This window comes from Dama dama, chromosome 17 (genome assembly GCF_033118175.1).
Source record: "Dama dama isolate Ldn47 chromosome 17, ASM3311817v1, whole genome shotgun sequence".
NCBI classification, from domain to species: Eukaryota; Metazoa; Chordata; class Mammalia; order Artiodactyla; family Cervidae; genus Dama; species Dama dama.
Window position 1 is genome coordinate 42,161,210 of NC_083697.1, and position 21,920 is coordinate 42,183,129.

General features: G+C 40.6%; 1 protein-coding gene across 1 annotated transcript in view; it reads right to left on the reverse strand.

Annotated features, from left to right (window-relative positions):
• Window positions 1-5,321, reverse strand: part of LOC133071725 (probable E3 ubiquitin-protein ligase HERC6) — a 52,563-nt gene extending 47,242 nt beyond the window's left edge. Inside the window, exons 1-3 of the mRNA XM_061164423.1 lie at window positions 4,940-5,321; window positions 2,705-2,864; window positions 1,184-1,260 (exon numbers count right to left, since the gene is read on the reverse strand). Coding sequence (XP_061020406.1) covers window positions 1,184-1,260; window positions 2,705-2,864; window positions 4,940-5,138 — 436 coding nt within the window. The 5' untranslated portion in view covers window positions 5,139-5,321. The remainder of the gene's footprint in view (window positions 1-1,183; window positions 1,261-2,704; window positions 2,865-4,939) is intronic.
• Between the last annotated feature and the right edge of the window lie 16,599 nt (window positions 5,322-21,920).

Below are 21,920 nucleotides of genomic sequence, written 5' to 3' on the forward strand. Positions count from 1 at the left end.
CAGGAATACCTTTACTAAAGGCAAAGTGAATGGTCAAGGTCACATTTAAAAAATCTCTTCCAACAACATCCACTCTTCTTTTCCCTCCCAGTTAAGAATAACCATGATCTTTCATCTGCTCAGGTTAAAAACTTGGAGTCATCCTTGACTCCTCTTTCTTTTTTTACAGGCTTCAACCCAGCAAATACGAAAGTCTCTGCTTCAAAATCTATCGAGGATCCAACTGCTTCTCACCACTTCACTGTTACCCCCTTACCTGCCAAGTCAACATTACTTCTCTCCTGGAAAATGGCAACAGCATATCACTGAACTCCCACATTACATCCTTGCCCCCAGCAGTTTCTTCTCTCAATAGGAGCCAGAGTGTGCTTTTAAAAACATGTCTGATAAAACCCTTCAAGAGCTTGCTTTCTCACTTAATAAAAGGCCAATTCTTACCACGGTTCATAAGCCCCACATCACCAGGATTCCCACAACTACTTCTCAGACTGCATCTCCCCTGGCTCCCTTCTCTCCCTCTCCAGACCCTCTGCTGCTCCTGAGCACCCTGCTGGGCATGGTCTTGCATCTGGATCATTCCACGGCCTTAGCATCATCTTTCTCTCTCTCCTTTCCTTTTGGTCTTTGTTCACATCTCACCTTATGAAGATAGCTTCCCTGAGCTCCTTTATAAAGTAGAAAGACCCCTTCCCTCCACCTACCCCTTCGCTCTGTCCCCTTGTCCTGTCTCACTTCTCTTCACATCCTTATCCCTATTACACGACACAATTATTCGTCTGTGTGTTTAAGGCTCACTTCCCCTACATCTCCCAGAATACAAGCTTCATGAAAGCAGTCTTAGGTTTGTTCACTACTATATCCTCTTTGCTGGAAATACTGTAGGCACTCAATAAATACTTGTGGAATGACTGGTGGGGGTGGGGGTGAACAACATTATATGTTGAATTTGACTAGAGATAGATCATTTACAAGAGGTAAAAAATCAAGCTCTTCTAATGCTTAATTATCTACGCAGAGAAATGCTAACACACTTCAGATTTCTACAAGTTATTATATCTAAGTTTTCTTTTTAACATTAAATGCATTAAAATGCACCCCAATGCATTAAAACTCAACAGGTATTATTTGTATTCAAAAAATTACTTCCTGATGACACTTACAAGATCCAAGAAGACTTTTTTACCTTTTGATAATGCCAAGGAGTGGTAGTGTCCACAGGCAACTTGTATAATTTTTATACCAGCCAGAGTTTTTATCTTCCTATAATAATAATGATACAAAATCTATTAATCCTTCTTCAGATTGGGTCACCAAGTGGACTACAGATATTTAAATTACTTTCTTGCATTTCTGTAATACATTTATCCCAAAGCCCTCAAACTGTTTTTGACATGACATCAACATGTATAAAAATACAGGGCAGAATCCAAAACAATATATAATGCAAAAGTGATTTTTATTGGGCTTTTAGTGCATTGTATAAAGTTCTAACCTTTATACTATACTTACCAACCTAAAAGAAAAATAAATTTCTTCATACACATATAGTATAGGGTTTTAGAATTTATGGAGCACTGTCACCTACATCACCTGCCTAAAGCCCTGTGAGATAAAGATACTATTAGGTTGATTCTTATTAAATTGCCATTTTTGTAGATTAGAACGTAACTATTAGAAATTTTAAACAGTTGAACCTAGGTGAACTCAAAGAGGTCAGCTGGTATCAAACTACAGAATAGATTCAAACCTTGGGCTTTTCTTTACAAGTTCAATGCTCATTCCCCCAAGCCACAGCCGTCTCTTATACAATTTCATGACCAGAGAAGGTAACAAGAGGTAACTTCCTAGCATTAAAAAACATGTTTTTTTGAAAATTCTCAGTGTATGTAATTCATGAACACACAGTTCAGACTGCTTATCACATTATTTGGCCTAGGAAGCTGTGTGTGAGGATATGATTTTTCCCCCAATCTTACTAAGTAAAATATTAGGATCCAAGGGCCTAATATTGGGCCAAAAGATTATGTTGGGAGTAACACCTTTCCTCTTTCAACTTGTGTTCTCTGCTTGGGGAACCTGCAAATTAACTGTTGATAGATTAACAGGGAAAAAGACAAAAAAGTTTATATGTGCAGACAGGAGCTCCCAAGTAATGGAAAATTTGTACAATAACCTGAGTAGAGGTTTATATATATTAACTTAGCAAAAGGGTGTTTTTTTTTAGGGCTTCAGTGGTAGAGTATGGACGTTTCTATTGGGTTTTTTAATGCTAATTGGGCATTTTATTTTCAAGACAGCTGAATTCATAGGAAACTCCCTCAAAGGAGGGTTAATGGCAGCGGTATTTTCAGGAGGCCCTGTTTTAGTCAAATAAGATATCTCTGTGAATCTTCTGGAGTGCAAATATTTTCACTTTAAAATAATCTTTATACTAACTCTGGAGGTCCAAGTGTTATTCCTGTACATAAGATTAAGATCAAAGCATCACAGGTTCTCACATCATGTGGCCCTTCTCTTTCACAGATTCTAATTAAGTAATAATTGGTGTTATATGTTATTTTCCCTGCCTCCTTCCCTCACAACACTGTAACCCTTCAGGTTAGGTAGAGTGTTTGTTTATAGTCATCTTTGGACCCTGGCAATCTTGCATGGTGCCTGGCACATGAAACTCAAAAACACTAAATGAACAAACTAAAATACGTACTTAGGTATAAAAGTTGCTTCCTTAAATTCCCCAATTCCCAGCTGTCCTTCAGAAGCAGCTCCCCACGCGAAGACCCTTCCTTTGTGACAGACAGCCAGGGAGTGCTCCTTTCCACAGCTCACCAGAGCAACATGCAGAGTTTCCAATGCCGGAATTCGTTCTTTAGGAACAAAAACAAAACAACCCACGTCAAGATTGCTAATTTAATACCAAGTTTAAGAAAGTACTTTTCTTCAAAAGGAAGAGTCACTGGGATGTCTCATCTCTCCCAGTGACTTTTAAATCAAGGCCTAAAGTCCACTTTAAAGGAGAGAAGAAAATAGGCTCATTGTGTGGCACAACTTTATGGAATATTGCTACTATTTAAAAGGATGGGCATGTGGAGGAGCAGAAGCTGTAAGGACTTGATGCTTGGTCTAACACTTCTCTGTGATGGTGGAGTAAAAAGCTCAGCCAGATAAAGGGAGCCAGAGAAAGGATGGGCTCACCCCTACTCCACTCCTCTGACTTCCCAGCCCTGAACAGTGAGAACAGTGAATCTCTGCTCAGGAAGAGATGGGCAGGGAGCCTGCCTGAGTATGAGAGGCAGATGCCAGATGCCCTCACAATGAAACTCTGGGCAAGTTACTTAATATGCCTCTGGATGGGTCAAATATGCCCACATTTGAAACACTGAGCATTATTCCCTACAAGACAATCTAAGCTGTTTTCCCAAAGTGTTCGTCTGAATTATTAGAGGTTTGGAGTTAAGCACATCATTACCAGTCAAGTCTTTGTTAATGCTTAAGTTTTTTTTTTTTTTAGTCTTGTGATCTTATTCTTTTCAGTGATTTAGTTTTCAAACTGTGCAACAATAAATAAAATTTCCAAAGATGCAAACACTCATAGAAGTAGAACCTGGTACCTCATTGCTAGAGAAGAATTTGGCTTTAAGGATCACATTGTCCCTTACTTCCACTTGAAGGGGATCAGGATATATCACCCCAAAGCATGCCACTATGGCATAAGGATGATTTTGAGCTGAAGGCAACTGAGAATCAATAGATGCAGGAAGTTCTCTGCCTTTCCCTATCAACTTAAAAACATAAATGAGGCATGAATTTCTCCTGTGAAGGTGTACCCGCCTCCCCCTTTCATGCCAGGAAAAGTGACTCATCACCAGAGTTGGTACTGAGATAAGATTGCTTAGACAGCCTTAAGTAAAATAACCCTTAAATTTCATTAGTTTCCCCCATATATTTCAAAATCATTTCTCCACAATTGATCATTCCTCAAAACCCAAACCCTCTACCCTTTGTTAAATGGCATATAAGCTCCTAAGTCTAACCACTTCTTTTTTGTGAACTCCTGCACACATATTAGTAAAACTGTAAGGTTTTTTTTCCTCCTTAATCTGCCTTTGTCAATTTAGTTCACAGGTCCTCAGGACAGAACTAAAAGGGTAGAGGAAAAGTTTCCCCCCCCCAGACATAATTCTTAGAACTTAAGTAAATAATCAGAAATGTGACATTACTTACAGTGATGTCAATCATAGTATTGTTTACAAAAGTCCCCAATGAGAAAAAACCAAATTTTCCCAAAAGGAGAATAGTTACACTGTCAGAGCCTAGAACATTATGCAACAATTCAAAATTTATTTTTAAAAAATACGTAATAAAAGGGCAATGTTTGTGGTATTATGCTTGATGAAGAACACAAGTTACAAAGTTATATAAATCTGCATATACAAAACTTATAAAGACATAATTTTATAAAGATTAAATATGTAATAGGAAAAAAAGGCTAAAAAGAGATGCATCAAAATGTAAGGAGTTGTCTTTGGGTGTTAGACTAATAAGCGATTTCTTTTCCTGTGTTTCTACAATAATCAATAATAGCAAAATGCTAGTATGCATTATTTTAAGAGTATTTCGGAAGGAGTTACGGTGTTCAAACCACAAACCACGTTGGGAAGGTCACTCTGTTCCAGAGAGGTTCGCATAGTTAAGGACAGGTCTCAAAAGGCATCTCTGTTCAGAGGAACGCGGTCCAGGTTAGTTCTGCTCTCGGTTTCCTTTCGAAGATAATACTGGAAACCGAAACTCACTTGAGGAGCGAGAAAGAAACGAAACCGATGCACCTGCGCTCCGGCAGCGCGGAACCCCGTTCTCCTTTCGCCTGTGGTCCAGCAGACCCACGGCTCCAGCACCGTCACCCGCCTGACCCCTTGCCCCGCATCTGAGTCCAGGAGCTCACCTGGCTGCTCCCCGCGCGGCGTGCCTTTCCGGCCCAGCTGGCCTCGGCTGTTGTCCCCGCACGACTGGACCGTGCCGTCGCTCAGCAGCAGTAGCGAGTGATGCTCCCCACTGGCCGCCTGCAGTAGCGTGTTGCCGCCAGCACCCACCTGCCGCTCCCACAGCGGCCTTCGGCTGCCAGCGCGCCAGCAGAAGTACATCGCGTTCCCGCGCCCCGGCCGCCTACCCGAATCCGTGAGCTCTGCTAGCCAGCACCCAAAGGCTAGTGACGAGGGCGCGCTGATATTCAGGAAACCGCAGGCTGGGTGAGCCGCGCCTTCGATGGTATCTCCCTGCGCTCCCTCCCTCTTCCTCCCTTCCCAACCCTCTCCCTCCGCCTGCCTTCCCTTCCTCCCGCCAACACTGACATGACGTCTTCGTCGCCTCTGGCGAACGGCTTTCAAGAATCAAACTTGAGCGCCAAGTTCAGAGGAGCAGATGAATGGAGCCTAAATTTGCATCCTAGCTAAACCGTTTAGATACTTCCCTTGTGGCTCAGACGGTAAAGTGCTTGCCTGCAATTCGGGAGCCCGGGTTCAATCCCTGGGTCGGGGAGATCCCCTGGAGAAGGAAATGGCAACCCACTCCAGTACTCTTGCCTGGAAAATTCCATGGATGGAGGGTAGGCTATAGTCCATGGGGTTGCAAAGAGTCACGACTGAGCGACTTCACTTCACTAAACCACTTAAACGCTGTGTGATTCTGGGCAAGTTACTTACCTAATCTGTGTCTCAGCTATCACGTCTATGAAATGCAGACAATAATACAGCAAATCTGATGTGTGAGGATAACGTTAACAGATAATACAGCGTGTTAAAGTAATGTCTAGAGTACTTATAAAAGTATCTGCGTGTCAATCCTCATCGAAACTGTCTTTGGCCATGGAAATGCAAAGTCCTCATGGTGCTTACTTTCTTTTGTTTATAAACAGATAAATATTTTGTATAATGTCAAGTGGCAACATGAAAAATAAAACAGGAATAGAGGGTGAGGACAGAAGGCACTAGCATTTTAAAAAATAAGATATCAGGGAAGACCTCTCTGATGAAGTGGCATTTGAGCAGAGTCAAGGGGATCTGGGAAAGGAGGGAATTAGTCATGCTTGTATCTAAGGGTGGAGGGTGAAGTGGAGCATCTGGAGGCTTCTGAACAGAGAAATGATATGATCTGACTTTAGTATCAAAAGAATTATTTTGGCTACCATGTAGAAAATAATAGAACAGAAGTGGAAACAGAAAAGCCAGCTAGGGGAGGCTACTGTCAGAGTCCATGATAGGAGTATGACGCTGAATCCAAGACTAAGGTGACATCCAAGAGGGGAAAAAAGAAGAAATGATCATATTCAAAATGGTTTAAAAGTCAGAGTCTACAGATTAGCTGATGAATTGGAAGTGAGAGGAAAGAAGAAAAGGGATTAGGATTACTTAAAGGTTGGCCTGAGCAACTGAGGTGAAAGGCTTTACTCGAGTGGGAATATTGAGAAAGGCACCAGTTTGGGACTGATGGATCAGGAGTCCCATCTGGTAATAACTGTGAGATGCTTGTTATACAAGGAGGCAATAAAATCAATCATTCTGGAGTTGTGGAGGGAAGTTGAGGTGGTCATAAAACTGGGAATCATCAGTGTACAAATAATAGTTAAAGCCAGAAGACTGAATGAGATCACCTGGGGAAAAGTGTGTTAAGCATGGAACAGAGAACTGATCCTAAGAGGAAAACCCGGAAGGGGAGTGTGCACAAGCAAGTGAAGAATCAGGGAATGATTAACTCTGTCAGTTGCTTTTTGAGCAAGGTTAAGTGTTGATCTTTAGATTTGGCAAAATGGAAGTCATTGGTGGCCATCAGCATTAGCCATCGTCTGCATTATTTTATTTTTATGACAGCATCCATTTTATACTCTCAGCTCACCTCTCTTTACTACTACATTTTAAGTTCTCTAAAGATGACAATAAATGTTATTTGCTTTTCTAACTCAATAATGTCTAGCTCATATTAGAGGCTAATAAGTATGTATTAGACAAATGGATTGATGAGTGGTGATTTCATACTTTTGGTTTCATTTTATTGCGTGCCATATATAACCTTTCTCTGAATAGTAATTTCCTAAATGTTTATCACTTTCCTCAGGCATGAGACACCAAGTCCTCATATTATTTCTTTTTTTAAAAAAGAAATCTACTGGAGAACTAAACTGTAAATGTATCATTTTATGTCCCTACCACTTAGCACAGTGCGCATCACTTAAAAAGAGCTCAATAAATGTGATAGTGAATAAATTAAAGAAATTGAGAACTTTTGAGAAAGATATAATTCTCAATTAGTCTGTGTTCATGCACTTGAAAATAGTATTTAGCGCCTATTTACTGAATGTTTATCATGTGTTGGCTACTTTAAATAAAATATCTAATTTAACTCTTTCACCGGCTTTTCTCAGTTAAGGTTCTTCTGGCTGCAAGTGACAGAAAATATGACCTAAGCTTGCTTAAGCAAAAGGGAAACTTATTGGTAAATTGCACTGTTATTCAAAAACATTTGCTGTCTCTCTGCACACTATGGCATCAAGCTTGAGTATGTGAATTTGTTCTGGCCAATGACATGTAAGCAGGAAGCATATGCCAGGTAGATGGTTTAAAAGCCAGTACTTATTTTCCTGCTCTCTTTTCCCTCTATTACAACAACTGGTGGTTTTCCAAACAGAGATTCCTCCATCATCCTGAGTCCCAGATCAAAAATAATCTAGCAGAGTTGCAGCCATTCTATGGAGCATAAGAGAGAAATAAATCTTTATTGTTATAAGCCCCTAAGCTTTTTTGGGGGATGGGGGCAGTGTTTATTATTGTACAGAGAACATAACTTAGCCTTTTCTGAAGTTCACATAATTGAATAGTCCATCAGCCTGGCCGATTTGGGGAAGTACTGTCAACAAGGGCTCATACAATGTTCAAGTGGTTCCATTTCTCTGTATCTCTTGCTATGAAGGCTTCATCTTTGGGCTCCAAACACTGTACTGCACAGTTTCAGAATCTCCTCTGAGGTGGCAAGAGGGTTATAGCAGCTCTAAACTTTGTATCCAACTCTCAGCTTCACAGCCTGTGGAGAATCTACTCACAAACAAAAGCCTCGGAGTTTAGCCATAATACTCTCAATAGACCGATTTGGGTCACATATCCATCCCTGAGCCAATCAGATCTGCCTGTTGGAAGATCATGCGTGCTCACAATCTGAGAGTGAAGAGTAGGTGGATTCCAAAATGAAAGCTGGGTGTGCTGCTGGAAGAAGTGGAGGATGGATGCCAAGGAGATTAAGCAACAGGGATTCTTTACATCAATCATGTAAACTAAGTAGTATTATTATTCCCATTTTTTAGGTAAGGAATCAAGTCTCAGAGAGTTTTGGTAACTTGTTTGTTGACAACATGCATATAAATGGCAGGATTTTAACACTAGTCAATTTGACTAGAAAGCCTATTTAATTTCTACTGTAACATACTTGTTGCTGGTTTGCTGGTTTAGACGCTAAGTCGTGTCCGACTCTCGCAACCGCATGGACTGTAGTCTGCCAGGCTCCTCTGTCCATGGGATTCTCCAGGCAAGAATACTGGAGTGGGTTGCCATTTCCTTCTCCAGGGGATCTTCCCGACCCAGGGATTGAACCTGAGTCTCCTGCATTGCAGACAGATTACTTACCAACTTAGCTACGAGGGGAGCCCATAACAACATACTTGTTGGCCTTTAGCAAATCAACTACCCTATATTTCTCCAGCAAAGGTGGGTTTGTTTGCAATCAGTGAAGAATTGCAATCATGGGTCTGCAATCATGGTGCACCATGTGCAAATTCCACCTTGGCAAGAGAAGAACAGTTCCATAGAGGGGAAAAGGAAGTTGGGAAGGACTATAGTAAGCTAAGAACCCATGGCTTTTCATTGGCTGAGTCCTTTTCTTCCTCCTGGGCTCTGCTATGGTCCAAGGCCTGAGAGCTCCCCCTTCTGGTGTCCCAAGTCCATTTAATTGAGGTTTCTATTTATTAATTTTTACACTTGAGTCCCTGATCTTTGGGCTCTCTTTGGGCTGATGGCACATCCTCACAATCCTTCCATCTACGTAATTTCAATTCATAGTATATTCTTTCTTCATTGCAAAGTGAAAGTGAAGTCGCTCAGTCGGGTCCGACTCTTTGTGACCCCATGGACTGTAGCCCACCAGGCTCCTCCATCCATAGGATTCTCCAGGCAAGAACACTGGAGTGGGTTGCCATTTCCTTCTCCAGGGGATCTTCCCGACCCAGGAATCAAACTCGGGTCTCCCGAGTTGTAGGCAGACGCTTTACCGTCTGAGCCACCAGGCAAGTCCAAACTCCTCATTCATTGCAAACTCCTCCCCTAATTAATAGTTACTGAAGGATGTAGGCTCATATTAGCAACATCTCATTTTCTATACACTTTGTATCTCCAGCATTCTACTCTAGTTCAGTTATTTTGCATATTTTGCGATAATATCTCACATTATGTTTTCCTAAGAGTTACATGCAAAAAACACAGTTCTGATCATGCCATTTAGCTGTTTTAATGATTAGTGGCCTATTGCTCCAGAGATGTGCTTAGTTGATCAGTCACGTCAGACTCTTTGCAACCCCATGGACTGTAGCCCGCCAGGCTACTCTGTCCATGGGGATTCTCCAGGCAAGAATACTAGAGTGGGTTGCCATGCCCTCCTCCAGGAGATCTTCCTGACCCAGGGACTGAACCCAGGTCTCCCTCACTGCAAGCGGATTCTTTACCATCTGAACCACCAGGGACACAAAATTCTTTGTGTATAATTTAAGGCCCTCCAAGACCTATTTGTAACAGACATTTCCAGCTGCATTTTATCAACAATTAAAGGTATAGCTCATTCTCTCTCTCACTTGTGTGTGCACACACACACACATACACACTCTCTCAGTCTGCTGTTTCAACAAACAACTTGCCTCTTTCTCCCAGATTTTTCCAAATCCGTGTCTTTGTTCATTCTGAGAAGATGAGTTTTCTTTTCTCCATTTCTGTTTATGAAAATATGTATGTCTGAAATGCCTCATCTCTGTAATGTACTTCTTAGACTCCACAACATCAGAAGTTACTCCCTTCTAGGCTCCTTCCACAAATGATGACCTCAGTACACACCCACTCCCCAACATGATACTGTCGCAGTGAAAAGGAAAAAAAAGAGGAATGACTTTTTTCCTTTCCCTTTCCTGAGAATAAAGATGAACAAAAATGGTAAAGAGAACCATGAGCAGGCCTGAACATCCCTAGTTCTTTTACTTTAACTGCTCCTAACTCTGCATATTGGAGAAGGCAATGGCACCTCACTCCAGAAATCCCATGGACGGAGGAGCCTGGTAGGCTGCAGTCCATGGGGTTGCTACGAGTCGGACACGACTGATCAACTTCACTTCCACTTTTCACTTTCATGCATTGGAGAAGGAAATGGCAACCCACTCCAGGGTTCTTGCCTGGAGAATCCCAGGGAGGGGGGAGCCTGGTGGGCTGCCATCTATGGGGTTGCACAGAGTCAGACACGACTGAAGCGATTTAGCAGCAGCAGCAGCAACTCTACATATCTGTAACTTAGTTTGCTTTCCTGCCCCCTAACTCTTCAGGAGCTACTCATCACACTTTTGTGATGCCTTTGACGCTATGCTAAATATACTCTCTGTTTGGTGTTTACCCTTACAATACCCGTCCCCTTGTAGTTACATATGAGAAAGAAGACCGCAGAACCACTGAACTGCCAGACTCAATTACTGGGTTACTGATGTCAACCTATGACTGTCTTTGAAGCAAAGAAAGAGGAAGAAATCAAAATCCTAACACTTGTCCCTCATCACTGACTCCTGACTGCGAGCCTTCAACTTATATAAGCCACTAGACAACTCAAGGTGGGGGGCGGGCCACAGTTCTTGAGGCATGAGCCTACTGTGTCCCCATCTCCGTCAGCTGGGAATTAAAGCCACCTTTCTATCTTCTCCAAACTCTGTCTCCATATTTTTCATTTGGCTTCAGTGAGCCTTAGGAAGCATCACTATGAACAAAGTTAGTGGAGGTGATGGAATTCCAGTTGAGTTGTTTCAAATCCTAAAAGATGATGCTGTGAAAGTGCTGCACTCACTATGCCAGCAAATTTGGAAAACTCAGCAGTGGCCTCAGGACTGGAAAAGGTCAGTTTTCATTTCAATCCCAAAGAAAGGCACTTAATAAGTTTTCAATGACTACTAGGTGAATTAATTAGGTAAAATTCATGGTTAATATTTTTCTAATAGTTACTGAATGTCCACTATGGGTATAACAAAGAGGAAACAAAATATAATAATTACTGTTTACATTATCATTTACTATTTACATTAGTGTTTACTTTAGACTTTACAAAATCTCTCCAGCTATTTTACCTGCTGTGTCCTCATAAGCACTGAGTAAGCAGGCATGAGAGGGAACATTGCCCCTGCTTCACAGGTGAAGAACTTAGGCTCAGAGAGGTCAAAGTGATTGGTCACAAATTACAGATGAGTAAGTAGAATAGCCCATGGTTTTCCCTTCCACTTTATGACCATATCTGTGTGTTCTCTTTCTCGGAGAACACACAGGTTTAAAAAACACAAAAGTAATAGACACTGATTTTCATTGTATCTTTAAAATCACACTTTGAAGATAATTTATACCTAATACCTTATACCAACAGCCTATTTTTCTTTTTTACTAGTTTTTCCTGACAGTGATTTCTGGAGGACAAGAGAATGAGAAAGGGAAAGGGAAAGAGAAAGAGAAAAGGGAAAGAAAATAAAATTTCTTAACTACTCACCACATGTCAGTTTCTCTCACAATATATTTCCCCATTTTAGTTTGGTATCCATCCTGTAAGGTCCATGTACTGTACCCCCTGAGTGAGTAAGTGAGTGAGTGAAGTCACTCAGTCGTATCCAACTCATTGCGAGCCTATGGGCTGTAGTCTGCCAGGCTCCTCCATCCATGGGATTTTCTAGGCAAGAATAGTGAAGTGGGTTGCCATTTCCTTCCCCAGGGGATCTTCCGGACCCAGGGATTGAACTCAGCTTTCCTGCATTGCGGGCAGACTCTTTACCGTCTGAGTCACCAGTGAATCCCACTGTATCCCATACAGATATGATTAACTGGAGGCTCAGGAAATTATAAGTGACTGGCTTGAGATAAATAGTAAGATAAATGGGGGCCAGATTCAAACCATGCCTTCTTCTCTACTGTCTTTCCACCGAACAACGCTGACCAAGGTGAGACGAGAAGGAGGTTGGAAAGGGGATAAGAGAGAAGAAGAGCTTACAAAAGGTCATCATGGAGCACATGAGGTCGAGGAAAGCAGAATAAACCAGGCAGAAGGATGGGAAATGGGCCCGAGGTTAGTCCTTGAGGATCAGCTGGAAGGACATTTGAGAAGAGAGAGGGATTTTGCACTTCCATAGCTTTCCCCTGTCACCCTCTTCAAGACCTACTTCTGCTTAATCCTCATGCTTCTGAGTTCAAAGCCCATCTCCATGCTTGTCAGCCAGGACAGCCCTTAGACAGGAATAATGGGAAGTGTAAGGCACTCCATGTATCATTTAGCTTGATTTATGATCACAGTCCAGCTGCTACCCCAGATACCTCCAGGATGCTCCCTGGAAAATGTCATCTAGTGACTCTTCATAAATGGGCAAGACAATTAGGATAGCTAGTACTAACTAGTCAGTGGGAGAAGAAACCACCTGCTCAAACCCTGATCTTTTCAGGGTCCTTAGAGATAAGCAGGTGGTGCTAGTGGTAAAGAACCCCCAAGCCAATGAAGAAGACATAAGAGTTGCGGGTTTGATCCCTGGGTGGGGAAGGTCCCTTGGAGGAGGGCGTGGCAACCCACTTCGGTATTCTTGGCTGGAGAATCCTATGGATCCTAGAAGGCTCCAGTCCAAGCATGCAGAGATCAGAAATGGTAGTTTTGAATCTTAACTCTAGGTGGCAGTATTAGCCAACCTGATTTCTTTACTGAGGCAACAACTTGGGCTTCCCAGATGCCGCAATGGTAAATAGTCCGCCTGCCAATACAGGAGACACAAGTGATGCGGGTTCAATCCTTGGGCTGGGAAGATCCCTTGGAATAAGAAATGGCAGTTACTGCTCCCGTATTTTCCCCCGGAAAATTCTATGGACAGAGGAACCTGGTGTGACTGGTGGGCTAAAGCCCATGGGGTTGCTGAGTTGGAGGCAACTGAGCACACACACAGATGTAACAACTTGATCTATTTTTTTTATGGTTGACATTGCTTTTCTATAGGTAATCTCATAATTGTCAACATGGATGTTTATGATTTTCTTTCCGATGCTCATTGTAAGATTGGTATTCAAATTATTAAGTTCCCTTCTCCAGGGGATCTTACCAACCCAGGAATCGAACCCTAGTCTCCCACATTGTAGGCAGATTCTTTACCAGCTGAGCCACAAGGGAAGCCCAAGAATACTGGAGTGGGTTTCCTATCCCTTCTCCAACAGATCTTCCCGACCCAGGAATCAAACCAGGGTCTCCTGCATTGCAGGCAGATTCTTTACCAACTGATATCAGGGAAGCCCTAAATTATTAAATACCAAAATTGGTATTTAAATAGAAAAATTACAAAATTCTACTCTCACATTATTATTTTATTACTATTTCACTGGCGTAATGCATTACTTTTATAACACTGCATTTCTCTGGAGTCTACCTGCAATCTTAGAGCTCCAGAACAGAGTACTGAACTGGGAAGAAAGAGGAAAAGTTCTTCTTGAGCCTAGAAATGGGTGCCACTCAAGCTAGGGTATTCTAAATGTGTTACCCAATAACAAATTTGAGGACTGCCTGAAGTTTGTCTTTAAAACATTGCTTAAATTAATTTGTTAACCTATGTGAACTAGTGAATCTCTCCCTGTAAGTTAGGCTTAATTTCATCTGCATATAATCAAAGCATCAAATAATAGTGATTAACCAGATACAAGTTTTTCTCTTACACATTAAAAGTCTTGTGGTGAGCAGCCAAGGGCTCATGTGGCAGCTCCATGGTCTTACAGGGAATAAGGCACCTTCTATGTATTTCATTTGAGAACTTAACTTCTATCTTCAAGGTTGCCTCATGTTCCAAGGTGACTGCTGGACTTATAGTTCTCATTCTACTCCAAGCAGCTGGAAAGGAGGTATGATGCTGCTGTCCCCTAAATCCCAGGCAATACTTTTGAATACATCTGGTTAACCAAAACTTGTTCACAAGTAGCTGCTTAAGATGCCAGAAAATGTTGTTTTTAGCTGAGCATCTTGTATATGTGCTTGGTCACTCAGTCATGTCTGATTCTTGGCGACCCCATGGACTGTAGCCTGCCAGACTCCTCTGTCCATGGAATTTTCCAGGCAAGAATACTAGAGAGGGTTGGCATTTCCTACTCCAGGGGAAAAGCAAAGGAGAAAAGGAAAGGTATACCCATTTGAATGCAGAGTGCCAAAGAATAGCAAGGAGAGATAAGAAAGCCTTCCTCAGTGATCAGTGCGAAGAAATAGAGGAAAACAATAGAATGGGAAAGACTAGAGATCTCTTCAAGAAAATTAGAGATACCAAGGAAAACTTTCATGCAAAGATGGGCACAATAAAGAACATAGATAGTATGGATCTAACAGAAGCAGAAGATATTAAGAAGAGGTGGCAAGAATACACAGAAGAACTGTACAGAAAATATCTTCATGACCCAGATAATCATGATGCTATGATCACTTACCTAGAACCAGACATCCTGGAATGTGAAGTCAAGCGGGCCTTAGGAAGCATCACTATGAACAAAGCTAGTGGAGGTGATGGAATTCCAGTTGAGCTATTTCAGATCCTAAAAGATGATGCTGTGAAAGTGCTGCACTCAATATGCCAGCAAATTTGGAAAACTCAGCAGTGGCCACAGGACTGGAAAAGGTCTGTTTTCATTCCAATCCCAAAGAAAGGCAATGCCAAAGAATGCTCAAACTACCACACAATTGCACTCATCTCACATGCTAGTAAAGTAATGCTCAAAATTCTCCAAGCCAGGTTTCAATAGGACGTGAACTGTGAACTTCCAGATGTTCAAGCTGGATTTAGAAAAAGCAGAGGAACCAGACACCAAATTGCCAACATGTGTTGGATCATCAAAAAAGCAAGAGAGTTCCAGAAAAGCATCTACTTCTGCCTTACTGACTATGCCAAAGACTTTGACTGTGTGGATCACAATAAACTGTGGAAAATTCTGAAAGAGATGGGAATACCAGACCACCTGACCTGTCTCTTGAGAAACCTGTATGCAGGTCAGGAGCAACAGTTAGAACTGGACATTGAACAACAGACTGGTTCCAAATCGGAAAAGGAGTACGTCAAGGCTGTATATTGTCACCCTGCTTATTTAACTTACATGCAGAGTACATCATGAGAAACGCTGGGTTGGATGAAGCACAAGCTGGAACCAAGATTGCCGGGAGAAATATCAATAACCTCAGATGTGCAGCTGACACCACCCTTATGGCAGAAAGTGAAGAAGAACTAAAGAGCCTCTTGATGAAAGTGAAAGAGGAAAGTAAAAAATGTTGGCTTAAAGCTCAACATCCAGAAAACGAAGATCATGGCATCTGGTCCCATCACTTCATGGCAAATAGACGGGGAAACTGTGGAAACAGTGTCAGACTTTATTTTGGGGGCTCCAAAATCACTGCACATGGTGACTGCAGCCATGAAATTAAAAGACGCTTACTCCTTGGAAGAAAAGTTATGACCAACCTAGATAGCATATTAAAAAGCAGACATATTACTTTGCCAACAAAGGTCCATGTAGTTAAGGCTATGGTTTTTCCAGCAGTCATGTATGGATATGAGAGTTGGACTATAGAGAAAGCTGACTGCTGAAGAATTAATGCTTTTGAACTGTGGTGTTGGAGAAGACTCTTGAGAGTCCCTTGGACTGCATAGAGATTCAACCAGTCCATTCTAAAGGAGATCAGTCCTGGGTATTCATTGGAAGGACTGATGTTGAAGCTGAAATTCTAATACTCTGGCCACCTGATGTGAAGAGCTGACTCACTGGAAAAGACCTTGATGCTGGGAAAGATTGAAGGTGGGAGGAGAAGGGGACGAGAGAGGATGAGATGGTTGGATGGCATCTCTGACTCAATGGACATGAGTTTGAGTAAACTCTGGGAGTTGGTGATGGACAGGGAGGCCTGGTGTGCTTCAGCCCCTGGGATCGCAAAGAGTCTGACACGGCTGAGTGACTGGACTGAACTGAACTGAACTCCAGGGGATCTTCTTGACCCAGGGATGGGACCTGTGTCTCTTGCTTCTTCTGCATTGGCTGTCAGATTCCTTACCACTTAGCCACCTGGAAAGCCCTGAGCATCTTAAATCTCTAAGTAAAATTTGCATTCTGATACCAAGGAGGAAGGAGAGGATTATTAGGTCACAATGAGCAGCCTTTCCACAACCAGCAAGATATTTAAGAAGTTTGGTTTAAGCACATATAGCAAATAAAGCAGCTTCATGGGTGTGTGACCAGTGTAGTCAGTTGCATGAGGTTCTGCTCTCAGAAGGCCCTGCACTTAGTTTAATTTTCTGTCTTGAAATTCTTAATAACTTTATCTTTGAACTTGTGTTTTGTAAGTGAAGTCAGATTTAAAACTGGAGTATGCATGTGAGCAGGGGAGATACATGCAATATGCATGCTATTTCTTGACACCCTATTCACATATAATGTTCAAGATGCCCCATCAGCACAAAATCCCATTGGGTCTATAATTTTGATGATTTTTGTATACAAATTAAATGCTTATGTTTGCATTTAAAACTGGTGTGCACAACGTAAAGGTGAGTGGCAAAATTTATGCTAATAATTTATATATATATATGGACAAAGAAATGGCAACCCACTTGCCTGGAGAATCCCATGGACAGAGGAGCCTGGCAGGCTATAGTCCATGGGGGTCGCAAAGTGTCAGATATGACTTAGCAACTAAACAACAACAACAACTATATATATATATACACACATATATATGTATATATATATATATATTTACTTAGAATAATATTAGTAAATAAAAAAAACACAACAAATTGAAAAAGAGATTGTGGAAGATCACCTTACTGTCACCAAAGAAACATCCAAGCAATAAAATGGGAAACTAATCACCAAAATGTAACTGTTACAATGTTTACTATTATTCTTTACATGACCAAAAATAAAATAAAAATAAAAGGATTACAAACCATGATCATGTGGGATTTATCCTAGGGTACAAGGATGGTTCAGTATCTGCATATCACTCAATGTGATAACAAACTGAAGAATAAAAACCATATGATCATCTCCATACCTGGAGAAAAAGCTTTTGACAAGATACAACATTCATTTATGATAAAAACTCTCAATCAAGTGGGTATAGAGCCATATATGAGAAGCCCACAGCTAGCCTGGACCCCTGGAATAGGAAATGGCAACCCACTCTAATATTCTTACCTGGAAAATTCTATGGACAGAGGAGCCTGGGAGACTACAGTCCATGCAGTTGCAAAGTCAGACATGACTGAGCACAATACAACATATTCAACAGTGAAAAGCTGAAAGTATTTCCTAAAGATCAGCAATCAGAGAAGAAAAAGAAACCAAAATTAAAAGGAAGAAGTAAAACTATCACTGCTTGCAGATGATATGATTCTACAAATAGAAAATCCTAATGATACCACCAAAAAACTACTAGAGCTCATCAATAAATCTGGTAAAGTTGCAGGATATAAAATTGATATGCAGAAATCTGTTCTATTTCTATACACTAACAATGAACCACAAGAAAGAGAAATTGAGAAATTAATCCCATTTACCCCTGCATCAAAACAAGTAAAATACCTAAGAATAAATCTAACTAAAGAGATAAAAGACCTATTCTTAGAAAACTATATGACACTGATAAAAGAAATTGAAGACAGCATAAACAAGTGGAAAGATACACTGTATCTATGGACTGGAAGAGTTAATATTGCTGAAATTACTATACTACCCAAGGCAATTTACAAATTAAATACAATCCCTATATCAAATATTAATGGCATTTTCCACAGAACTAGAACAAAGAACTCTAAAATTTGTGTGGAAACACAAGAGACTTGTAAGAGCCAAAGCAACCTTGAGAAAGTAGAACAGATCTGGATGGATCATGCTCCTTGACTTCAGACTATACTACAAAGCTACAGTAATCAGAACAGTGTGGTACTGGGACAAAAGCAGACAGGTAAATCAATGGAGCAGAATAGACAACCCCAAAATAAGCCTACACACTTATGGTGTATTAATCTATGCCAAAGAAGGCAAGAATATACAATGGAGAAAAGAGTCTCTTCAATAAGTGCTGCATGGAAAACTGGACAGCTACATGTAAAAAGGATGAAATTAGAACAGTTTCTGACACTATGTACAAAAATAAACTCAAAATGGGTTAAAGACTTAAATGTAAGACCAGAAACCATAAAGCCCCTAGAAGAAAACAAAGCTAGAATACTCCTCCGTGACATAAATTGCAGCAATGTGTTTTCGGATCTGTTTCCTAAGGTAAAAGAAACAAAAGCAAAAATAAGCAAACGGAATCTAAATTTAAAAGCTTTTGCATAACAAAGGAAACCATAAACAAACAAAAAGACAATCTACTGAATGGAAGAAGATATTTGCAAATAATATATATGATTTATTTGCAAATGAAAACCTGATAATGTTCAGTATATACAAACATATGCACTCAGCATCAAAAAAGAAAACCAAACAACCCAATTAAGAAACGGGCAGAATATCTGAAAAGGTATTTTTCAAGGAAGATATAGAGATGGCTAACATACACAAAAAAAATGCTCAAAATCCGAAATCATCAGGGAAATGCATATCAAAACCACAATAAAATATCAACTCAAAGTTGTCAGAGTGACTATTATCCAAAAAACAACAAATAGCAAGTGTTGCCAAAAATGTGAAGAAAAGAGATGTCTTGTGCACTGTTGGTGGGAATGTAAATTGGTATAGCCACTAAGGAAAACAGTATGGAGATACTTAAGAAATTAAAAATAAAACTACCATATGATCCAACAATTCCACTCCTGGGTATTTATCCAAACAACATAAAAACACTAATTCGAAAAAATATATGTACCCCTATGTTCATTGTGGGCTTCCCTGGAGACTCAGTGGTAAGAATCCACCTGCCAATGCAGGGGCTACAGGTTTAAAACCTTGGTTAGGAAGACCCCTTGAAGAAAAAAATGGCAATCCACTCCAGTATTCTTGCCTGGGAAATCCCATGGACAGAGGAGCCTGGTGGGCTACAGTCTATGGGGTCACAAAAGAGGTGGACATGACTTAGTGACTAAGCAACAATAACGTTCACTGCAACATTATTTATAATATCTGAAATATGGAATCATCCAAAGTGCCCATTACTTTGCCAACAAAGGTCCATCTAGTCAAAGCTATGGTTTTTCCAGTGGTTATGTATGGATAGGAGAGTTGGACTATAAAGAAAGCTGAGTGCAGAAGAATTGATGCTTTTGAACTGTGGTGTTGGAGAAGACTCTTGAGAGTCCCTTGGACTGCAAGGAGATCCAACCAGCCCACCCTAAAGGAGATCAGTCCTGGGTATTCATTGGAAGGACTGATGTTGAAGCTGAAACTCCAATACTTTGGCCACTTCATGAGAAGAGTTGACTCGTTGGAAAAGACCCTGATGCTGGGAAAGATTGAGGGCAGGAGGAGAAGGGGACAACAGAGGATGAGATGGCTTGATGGCATCACCGACTCAATGAACATAGGTTTGGGTGGACTCCGGGAGCTGGTGATGGATAGGGAGGCCTGGTGTGCTGCTGTTCATGGGGTCGCAAAGAGTTGGACACGACTGAGCGACTGAACTGAACTGAACTGAAAGTGCCCATCAATAGATGAAAGGATGAAGAAGATGTGGAACACTGGAATACAATGCAATATTATTCAATCATAAAAAAGAATGAAATATTTCCATTTGTGACAAAATGAATAGACCTGGAGAGTACTGTACTACGTGAAATAAGACAGAAAGAAAAATGCTGTATAATTTCATTTATATGTGGAATCTAAAAAACAAAACAAATGCACAAACATAACATAGCAGAAAAAGAGTTATCAATACAAAGAACAAACAGGTGGTTACAGCGGGGAAGGTGTTGGCAGGAAAAAAAAATAGGTAAGGGAGATTAAGAGGTAAAAACTTCTAGCTGCAAAATAAATGAGACATGGGTATGGAATGTGCAAGGGACTATAGTCAATAACTATGTTATACCTTAGAACAGTGACATATTCTAACTAGTCTTATTGTGGTGATGAGCTTGAAATGTGTAGAAACATTGAATCACTGTGCTGTATAACAGTAATTAACATAATGGTGAAGTCAACTGTATTTCAAAATCAAACAAGGACTTCCCTGGCAGTCCAGGGGTTAAGACCTAACCTTCCAATGCTGTGGGTGCAGGTTTGATCCCTAGTCAAGGAGCTAAGGACGCACATACCGCCTAGAAAAAAAAAAAAAAAAACATAAAAAAGAAAAAAGGAAGCAATGCTGCAACAAATTCAACAAAGACTTTTTTACAAAAATGGTCTACATTAAAAAAAAAAAACTTCAAAAATAAAACCACACAAATAAATAAACTCTTAGTAAAAGAGATCAGATTTGTGGTTACCAGAGGCAGGAAGTGGGCAGAAAAAATTGGATGAAGACAGTCAAAAGGTATGAATTTCCAGGTATAAGACAAATAAGTATTAGGCATGTACTTATAAACCACATGTACAACTTGATAAATATACTTAACATTGCTGTATGTTACATATGAAAATCCTCAAGAGAAAAGAGTTCCCAGCACAAGAAAAACAATTTTTTAATTAAAATTTTTTTGTTTCTTTAGTTTGTATCTACATGAGATAATGGATGTTCTCTAAACTTACTTGGATAAACATTTCATGATTTATGTAAATCAAATCATTGTGCTGTACACCTTAAAGTTATGCAACACTGTATGTCAACTATATATCAATAAAACTGGAAGAAAAAATGAATACGTATATTTTTTCAAAGAAGTACAAAAGCACTGTTGTCCACCTTGTAACCAGAGCTATTTACTTAAAATATTTTTCTCCATGCCCTTGTCATCAGAAGTAGGTTTGTATCTCCCTAGGTTGCTACATCAGAAGTTGAGGATTATTTCTTCTAAGATCCACAAGTATGAAGCAGGAACCTCATTATTACTTACTCATCACTTTCTTCTCCTTTAGGAGTAGTGCTATAAATTAAAATATTCTCATGATGGGTGAGCTGACAATGCATAAACTTTGCTTTCTTATTGTAACTCTTCCAGTAATTAACATGTTGATGCTTTTTCTCGTTTTCTGAACTCAAGTAGGACTTTAAAATACTTCCTTCCAGGGACTTCGCTGGTGACGCAGTGGATAAGAATCCATCTGTCAATGTCAATGCAAGAGACACCGGTTCAATCTTTGGTCCAGGAAGATCCCACATGCTGCGTGGCAGCTCAGCCCAGGCGCCATAACTACTGAGCCCCTGCCTAGAGCCTGTGCTTCACAACAGAAGAAGCCACAGCAGTGAGAAGCCCGGACACCGCAGTGAAGGGGAGCCCCCGCTCATGACAACTAAGGAAAGCCTGAGCAAAGCAACAAAGACCCAGCACAGCCAAAAAAAGAAATGGAAGGAAAAAAAAATTTTTTTTTAATTTCCTTTCAAATTTCACACTCCATCAAAAGAAACTGTTTCCCAGCCAATGGGAGAAAAAAAAAAAAAATCCACTCTCTAGTTAGGGAAGTGTTCATTGTAAGTGGTTGATAGAGTAGTTTAAAGTCCTTTCCCTAAAA